This window comes from Cyanistes caeruleus, chromosome 20 (genome assembly GCF_971803275.1).
Source record: "Cyanistes caeruleus chromosome 20, bCyaCae1.hap1.1, whole genome shotgun sequence".
In the NCBI taxonomy this organism is placed as follows: Eukaryota; Metazoa; Chordata; class Aves; order Passeriformes; family Paridae; genus Cyanistes; species Cyanistes caeruleus.
Genome location: NC_141720.1, coordinates 593,842 through 602,705, shown reverse-complemented (window position 1 = coordinate 602,705; position 8,864 = coordinate 593,842). Strand labels below are relative to the sequence as shown.

At 65.7% G+C, this 8,864-nt stretch overlaps 1 protein-coding gene across 1 annotated transcript; it reads left to right on the top strand.

The window, feature by feature from the left end:
- Positions 1 to 5,792: 5,792 nt before the first annotated feature.
- RNF208 (ring finger protein 208) lies at positions 5,793 to 8,608 on the top strand. The gene has a single exon (XM_086858831.1). The coding sequence runs from the start codon at positions 6,233 to 6,235 to the stop codon at positions 7,028 to 7,030; it is 798 nt and encodes a 265-aa protein (XP_086714957.1). The 5' UTR covers positions 5,793 to 6,232; the 3' UTR covers positions 7,031 to 8,608.
- Positions 8,609 to 8,864: the final 256 nt, after the last annotated feature.

Genomic DNA, 8,864 nt, shown 5'->3' with positions numbered 1-8,864 from the left:
TGGAGGATCTCAGCCTGGTGCTGATCGTGGCACTCGGGGTCCCTTCTGGTGCTCTACCCCCGCAGGAGAGGCTGTCCCAAGGGGATGGAGCCCAGAGGAGGAGAACACGAGGTGTGGGCAGCACATCCATCCCTCCCAGGGCTCCCAGGCCGGGCTGTGCCAGGGCCCCGAGCAGCCCCACACAGACCCACAGGGAAAGCTGCTCTCTGCAAAGCTGGGGATGAGCTCATGTTTTTGTGGGTGAATTATCTGTGTGATGAGTGATTCACCAGAGCAAAACAAGATTGGTGTGAGAAGCAGACGGGATTTTGGGAAGAGCTGTGGATGTGTGCAGGACCTGGACAAGAGAACTTGTCAAGAGATCCAGTCAAGACACTGGACAGGAATGAGTTTTGCAGAAAGAAGCTGTGGTTTCACACAAGGCCAACACCAGCTGAACTACACCAAAACTCCTCCTGATTATAAACAGCGAAACCTTGTTCATCTGGGACAAATGAAGGGAATCCTCTGGCAGAGCTGCTCCTGTGTGTCTGTCTGTCCAAGGAGAGAGGGACCCAAGGACAGCAGGTACAACTGAGCTGAGGAGCAGCCTCTGAACCCAAAGGTGTGCTTGGCCTGCTGACAAGATCTCTGAAAACGGTAAAATACATCAGTGCTGCTTGTAAAACCCAGGAGAGCACCCATATGCCATCAGCACAGCTCAGAAGGCAATCTGAGGATATCCAGACATAATATGTACCTTTATGATAATGCCCAATGCAATAGGTCTTTATAAAAGATAACACAACATGTATGTTTAAATACCAAAGTTAGGAGTTAAACCAGGAGTAAGAGACAAGACCCAAAGGCAGAGGTGGCCACTGGGCTGAGGTTTGGTAGGGTTGTCACTCAAGTCTGAGCCACACAGGCCCAGACAGAGATGGAAGATCTGGGTTTTGAAGGGTGAGATTATTTCAGTTTGGGTAGAAAGCTTGGTGGACCAGCTCAGCAGAGGAAAGGGAAAGCTCTGAACTGAGCATGCAAAGCAGGGGCAGAGCCACTGGGGAAACAGGAAGATCCCAGCACCTTGGCACAAACATATTCTTATTCAGCAGAAAAGATGCCCAATGTAATTTATGATTATTTTTAAATAGAGCTGTTGCTTAACTCACAGAATAGCAGCATAATAACACCGTGGAGCTGGGTCAGCACAGGGATGCCATATGAATTAATAACAGAAAATAGCTGGTGCTCGCTCACTTCCTGCAATTTCCTCTGCTCAGTGAGCTCAAGCGGAAGATCTCGGCTCTGGCTCTCTGCACCAGGCACGTGAGCAGGGCAGGCAGCAGCACCTGACACAGGGAGAACGGGCAAGACTGAGGGAATCCCTGTTCAGTGGTGTTAGAGTGCCACAGCAGCCTCACACTGGTCTCAGCAGGCAAGCAGACCAAAGAATGGCACTTAGAGGGACCAGAGGCACTCAAAAATCCCTTATCCAGAGAGAGAAACTCAAAGGTTAAAAACTCAATCATTGGCAAGAAGGGAACATGAATTTCCAGGTGGGGATGATGCTGCAGGGTCCCCAGGGAGAGCCACACTCTGGGGTCAGTCTGGCCTGGGAATGGAGCACAGCTGAGCCCTTGGGGTACCAGGGGATCCCTCGGCCTGGGTGGCTTTGCTCGTCTCTTCCAGCTCAGGAAGAGATGCTCCTGGGTGAGATTTTTAGCACCATTGCCTGAAGTGTGGATGAGGAGACTGTGAGCTGCACAAGGCCTGGCAGAGCTGTGAAACACATAACCTCTAGCTCCTGTGTCCATCCCACCGATGGCAGGGCCAGAGGACAGCGATGGTGTGGGGACAATGTGGCTGTGAGGACACAACACAGCTCCAGGACCCCGCAGACCCCTCGTCACGGGGGCTGGATCTTTGCTGCAGCAGGGCTGGAGGCTCAGCAAGCAGGGCTGGGCAGGGTGATCTGCAGGGAGGGAATAAATCCTGGAGGAATATAAAAAACCTGAAAGCCAGCAATGGGTGACGTGAGCAGGGAACCCCCAGCAGCACCCGAAGGAGCCTGGTGAGCCCCCAGCAGCATCCTGCTCCAGCCAGGGCTGGCTGCAGTGCTGGAGCTGGTCTGGTTTGGTTTGGTGTGGTTTGGTTTGGTTTGGTTTGGTGTGGTTTGGTGTGGTTTGGTTTGGTGTGGTTTGGTGTGGTTTGGTGTGGTTTGGTGTGGTTTGGTTTGGTGTGGTTTGGTTTGGTGTGGTTTGGTTTGGTGTGGTTTGGTGTGGTTTGGTTTGGTGTGGTTTGGTTTGGTGTGGTTTGGTGTGGTTTGGTTCGGTTTGGAGCGTGTCTGGGGTCAGGGCATGGCAGCTGGAGGGCTCTGTGTGGGGCTGCCTGCTCATTTGGACCATTTGCCTGTGGGGTTCCCGTTCTGGAGGCACCCACAGCAGGGGGACAAGGCAGCCTGGCCTCTCCCATCTGCCAGGGCACATCCACACCTCTCCCATCTGCAGGAGCCAGGAAACACGGCCCAGGAGTCACCTGCTCAGGGCACCCTGAGGGGTGTCCCCAGGCTGTGGGGTCCCCTCTGCGTGTGCCGCTTTGGGGGCCACACCAGCCAGCCCATGGCCACGAGCGATGCTCCCAGAGCCCTGCAGTGCCCTGTCAGCATCGCTGGCACCCAGCGCTGGTGTCATCCCCGGCCAGCACGCTGAGCCCGCCGTGTCCCCAGGGACTCGTGAGCGGTCCCTGTGCCCCAGAGGTCAGCAGGGACTGGGGGGCTGCCAGGAGACCCCCTCAGTTCCCCCGACAGCCGGTAGCCACGGATCCCAGGGGACGCAGGGAGCTCCATGGCTATTCTGGCAGTGGGAAAAAGCAGCGCCGGGGGAATTCCTGTCTGTCCGAGCTGTCCCCAGGCCCGGGGGCCGCAGGGGCCGCCGGCAGGGCCCCGCTCCCCGGTGCTGCCCCAGGCGGGGCACGGGAGCCGCGGAGCCGCCGATGCTGAGTCACCGCGGGCCCCTCGGAGCGAGCGGCGGGGGAAGGAGCGGGGCCGCACGGGGGCTCGGGGGGCTCGGGGGGCTCGGGCTGCGGGGCACGAGGGGCTGTGGGGCGGGGAAGAGGGATGCGTGGGGCAAGGAGGAACGTGCGGGGCGGCCGAAGGGGTGCGGGGGGGGGGGGAGCGGGGCAAGGGGGGTGCGGGGCGGGGAGGGGGCGTGCGGGGCGGGGGTGCGGGGCGGGGAGGGGGTGTGCTGGGCGGCAGGCGCTGCGGCCGGCGGGCCCCGGCGCTGCTGAGCGAGAGAAATGTGAGGCGGCTGCACCACTGCGGCGGCACTGCGGGCGGCGGCGGGAGCGCGCAGCAGCGCCCGCGCCGCCGGGCCCCGGGAACGGCGGGCACGGAGCCTCCGCTGCCTGCCCGGAGCCGCCCGCCGCTGCCCGCACCTGCCCGGGGACACAGGGGGCCCCGGCAGCAGCCCCCCGCAGCCTGCGCTCCCGGCCGGGGGTGTTGCATCAGCCCCGCGCCCAGCCGGGCTCCGCGGCCGCGGGCGGCGGGGGGAGCCGGGGGAGGGCTCGAAGGAGCCCCCCGGAGCCGCGGCCGCGGTACCTGCCGGCTCCCCCGGCCGCCGCTCCCCGCCGAGCATCCGGAGCAGCCCGGCGCCGCCAGCCCCGGCCTCTGTGGCCGGTCCCCTCCCCGCGCGGCCGGAGCGGGCGCTGGGCCCGGGGGGAGCGGGGCCGGGGGCGGCCCGGCCGGCCGGGACCATCCCCGTGGAGCCGCGCCTCGGAGCCGCCAGCATCCCCGGGGAGCCGCGCCTGGCCGGGGCAGCGCCGCATCCCTCTGCCTTTCAGATAACCTCCGCCGCCCGGGCCCGAGGAAGCGCAGTGGGCACGGAGCGGGGGCCGGCGGCTGAAGCGGGACCCCCGCCCGGGGCCAGCGCAGGTAACGGGGCCCGGGCCGGGGGGGGACCCTGCGGGAGCGCACGTGTGTGTGTGCGGGGATCTCTGCGTGTGCACAGGCGTGTGCTCCGCCGGGCCGAGAGCGTGTGGGGCTGGGGATTGAGCTGCGAGGATGAGGAAGGACGGTCCTGGGGAGGACGGGGGCACCCCCGGAGCGATGGGGGTGCGGGGCACGGCGGGGCTGTGTCACCCCGGAGCGATGGGGGTGGCGGGGGCTGTGCCGCCCCAGGGGCGGTGGGGGTGCGGGGGGCTGCGCCAGGGCTGTGCGGGAAGGGGTGTGACAGAAGGAGCGTGGGAACGCGGTGACAGTGCGTGGCACTGCTGACCACCCGGATCGCTGCGGGTGAGGGTCCGTGTGAGAGCCGCAGGGAGAGCCCCCGGGGCCGCTGTGTGTGCGGGAGGGGGGGATGGATGCTGCTCGTGGGGCGCGGGGTGCGCGATGGGGGGTGCGCGGTGTGGGGTGCGTGATGGGGGGTGAGCGATGGGGGGTGAGCGATGGGGGGTGCGCGATGTGGGGTGCACGATGGGGGGTGCACGATGGGGGGTGCGCGATGGGGGGTGCCCGATGTGGGGTGCACGATGTGGGGTGCCCGATGTGGGGTGCCCGATGGGGGGTGCGCTATGCGGGGTGCCCGATGGGGGGTGCACGATGGGGGGTGCACGATGTGGGGTGCATGATGTGGGGTGCGCGGTGTGGGGTGCGCGATGGGGGGTGCGCGGTGTGGGGTGCGTGATGCGGGGTGCCCGATGGGGGTGCGCGATGGGGGCCCATGATGGGGAACGGGAGAGGCGAGGCCTCCCTCCGCAGGGCAGGAGCCCGGGACACCCCGGCTGGGGCTGGGCAGGGGTCCAGCCCACCCTCCCAGCCCCCGGGCACCCGGGGCTGAGCCCCCACGGCCTCTCCCCTTCCGCAAAGGCGGCTGCTGCTGTGCTGCAAGCAGATGGCCCCCTCGGGCCCCCTCCGGCAGGCCTGGCAGCTCCCGGCGGGAGCAGGCATCCCTCTAACAGGATTTGCAGCGTGATGGAGGAGAGCGCCTTCGCCCTTCTCGGAGGAGAGCCGGGCTGGCGCAGGGAGAGAGGGAGAAAATGGCCTCGGGCTGGCTGCCTGCCCCCCATCTCCTGCCCCCAAACGTCTCCTGTCCTCTCCATCAGCCCCGGGACAAGGGCAGGGGGCTGGGAAGGGGGGGAGAGGAAGGAGGAAGCCGGAGGGAGGGATAATAGCAGGGACAGATCAGGAGCAAGCGATGGAGGTAAAAATAGATCCACTGAGCAGAGGAGGGGCTAAACGTGAGAGAAAACCCTGAGCAGAGGCAGGTCGGTGGAGGAACCCCTTCGGGAGGGGCCCTGCAGCCCAGCGGGGCTCTGGGGGACCTGCCCTCCCACCCTCAGGGCAGAAAGGGGTCCCGGGACCCCAGGAGCAGATGCCTGGGGGACAATACCTGCCCACCGCCGCTCCTGCAGCCCAGGCACGCGGGCGGATGGACGGGACCTGCAGGGCTCCGTTGCCAAATTGCCGGGATGCAGGCGGGCACGCATCCCGAGGGAGCGCTGGCAGCCGCTAAATCCCTGAAGAGCCTTGGATCCAAACCCCTCTCGCTTTTCATTTCCAGCGAGCAAGAAGCTGAGCTGGGGACAGAGGTACCGGGGACCGAGGGGACGAGGCGTGCGGTGTCCTGGCCTCAGGCAAGGTGAGCTGCCCTCCAGCACGGGATGTGCCCTGAGCCCCTGCCCCGTGGGAGCTGCCGGTGACGGCAAGCGGGAGAGCCGGGAAGTCAGAGCAAAGGAATTTGCAAACACATTCTTCAGCGCCACGAGGATCCCATTGCATGTAAACAGGAATACGGGCCGGGCTGGGGCGAAGTGAGAGCTGCCTCCAGTTCTGCAGGAGCCTCCCTGGACTCGCCTGCCCTGGGCAGTGCCCGGTGGCACCAGCCCCACATTTCTGTTCCCGACTGCAGCCGAGCCGCTGTGGGAAGCGGCCGCGAAGGAGAAGAGCGGGGCTGCTGAGCGAGTGCCAATGTCACGCTAACATCCCGGCGAGGCTGCAGGGAGCCGGCGCTTTGATCACCCGCCCGAGAGCATCTGGAAGCAGGCAGGATGCCACTGTGAGCCCTGCCTTCTCCTGCCTGTCCCAGCCTCGCTCCTGGCACCCTCGGGGCTGGCTGCAGAAGAGGGGTGCGGGGCCCGCTGGCGCTGCCCCGTCTCCCCAGGATGCTCTCCCGCACCAGCCGCTGCTCCCCGTGCTCCTGCTCCGCGGCCAGACCCAGATTGAAAGCCCAGCAGGCTGCCGGCATGTTTTAGCCTCATGCAGGCGTCCCTCGGAGACCCCAGAGCAGTGGACAGTAATGTGAAAACGATCCTCATGTCGTGTCTGAAAGGGCAACAGGTCATCATTAAGATGGAGGCGATGAAGATCATCCACCCGGAGAAGTTCTCGGAGCTCCAGGCGTCTCAGCCGCGCTACGCGCCCGCCCCACGCCGCGAGCCGCCCCTCGTGGCCAAGCGAGCGTGGCCCTCCGAGTCCGAGATCATCGTCAACCAGGCGTGCGGGGACATCCCGGCCCTGGATGCCACCCCCGGGCCGCTGCCGCTGCCCCGGACGCCGCCCCTGCCGCGGCGAGAGCGCGGCTTCCAGGGCCAGCGCAAGGGCAGCTCCGAGGTTTGCTACCACCGGCAGCCGCCCTCGGACGAGGTGATCGTCAACCAGTACGTGCTGCACCCCTCGACCCCCTGCGAGCCCCTGGAGTGCCCCACCTGCGGCCACATGTACAACTTCACCAACAAGCGGCCCCGCATCCTCTCCTGCCTGCACTCGGTGTGCGAGGAGTGCCTGCAGATCCTCTACGAGTCCTGCCCCAAGTACAAGTTCATCTCCTGCCCCACCTGCAAGCGGGAGACCGTGCTCTTCACTGACTACGGGCTGGCGGCGCTGGCCGTGAACAGCAGCATCCTGAACCGGCTGCCGGCCGAGGCTCTGGCCGCCAACCCCGTGCAGTGGAGCAGCGACACCGAGCGCAGCTGCTACCAGAGCTTCCGCCAGTACTGCGGGGCCGCCTGCACCTGCCACATCCGCAACCCCCTGTCCTCCTGCACCATCATGTGAGCCTCGGCACGCGGGGGACACGCGGGACACGGGGGACACGGGGGACACGGGGGACACGCGGGACACGCGGGACACGGGGGACACGGGGGACACGGCAGGACACGGGGGACACGACAGGACACGGGGGACACGGGGGACACGGCAGGACACGGGGGACACGGCAGGACACGGCAGGACACGGGGGACACGGGGGACACGGGGGACACGCGGGACACGGCGGGCGGGACCGCGTTCCCCGGGCCCAGGGAATGCTCCCGTAGCCACCGCGCCCGAGGATGGGACTGCTGTCCTCGCCGGCGCTGCCGGGGGCAGCGGGGGTGCCGGGACCTGGCAGCAGCCCCCGCTCCCCTGGGCATGGGGCGGCTCCCCGTGCTCCTTCCCCGTGCTCCTTCCCCGTGCTCCTTCCCCGTGCTCCTTCCCCGTGCTCCTTCCCCGTGCTCCTTCCCCGTGCTCCTTCCCCGTGCTCCTTCCCTCCTCTGTCCCCGGCTCCCCCGGAGCGGACGCTGGGTCCCAGTGACAGCCTCCCCACCGCCCCACGGCCGGCAGCAGCAGCACAAGGAGCCCTGGAGATGCACGGTGCCACGCTGGGCCACCCTCCCAGCACAGGAAGCGAGGACAGGTCCCCAGCTGCCCCCTCCACCCCCCTTCTGTAAGTTATTTGCCAAAGCTTTCATCTCAGTGGCCACGCCGCCGTGTGGCCGAGCCTCAGTAGCCACAGCAAGCCGCCCCTCGCCAGCAGACGCGCGGCCCATGCCCTCCGCAGGCCCTTGAGGAAAGCTCCACTTTGTCCTCGTTTTGGAGGATTCTTGTTTTTCCCCATCCATCCCCAGCCGCCCCCCCCAGGCCACTTCGTGTTCACAAAGGCACCGAGCTGTGCCCGTTCTCTGCCCCTCCGCCCGGGACCCACAGCGATGCCCCATGGGATGGCTCAGGAGGCTGGCACGGGGTCCAGGACCCCAAACTGCTGACTTCAGCAGGGGGATCTGACCGGGCAGGGGGACCGAGGTCTGGCTCCTGCCCACGGTCCCTTCCCCAGAGCAGCACCTGTGCTCTGACCCCCGTGCAGAAGGGCTGCAGCCCCCTGTGCACAGTCTTGCTTTCTCCAGAGCACCTGGAGGGGTAAGTTTGCTGCGAAAAAAAGCAAAAAAACATAAAACAAAAAAACAAAATAAAGAAAAAGCCATAATTTTGGGTGCTCCCATGGGGCTGAGCACCACAATCCAGCGTGGCCATGGCACCAGGGGACACGCTGCCCAGTCCCAGGGCGCTGGGGCTGGGTGAGCCTGAGGGGTCCCAGAACCCTGCATCCTGGAGGAAACAGCAGCTCCTGGCACTGGCCAAGGCCAGCAGCCGTGCAGGGAGAGGGGCCAGTCCATGGGCAGCCCGTCCCGAGGGAGCGGGCAGTGCCGCTGGCGCAGCCCCAGGAGCGTTCTCCCCCCGCTGGAGAACGGCGCCGGTGCCGTCTCTGTGTTGCTCTGCCAATGCCTCCCGCTGCTGGTTGTGACCATGATCATGTTTTATACCCGGCCTTGTTCTGACCCCCATCAGTCTCCCCAATAAAGATTATATTGGAACGAAGAGCGAGCTGAGTCTGGGGGCGCATCACTGTGGCCAGGAGTGGGGCGACACGTCGGGATGTGGCCTGGTCCTGCTCCAGCTGGGGGGCAATACCCAGGTTACAGCTCTGCCCTGGGCTGCCACCTCCTCCTCCAGCCTGGCTTCCAGCTCTGCTGGAGTTGTGTCCCCTCCCTGCCCAGCCCCTGCACATGGCTGGGCACCTTGGGGGACCCTGCCCAGCTCGGGGTCCCCAGCCACACCAGGAGCCCTCAAACAC

Excerpts from the sequence above, each read along its gene's own strand:
- RNF208 (XM_086858831.1), top strand. The coding sequence starts at position 6,233 with ATGCAGGCGTCCCTCGGAGACCCCAGAGCAGTGGACAGTAATGTGAAA.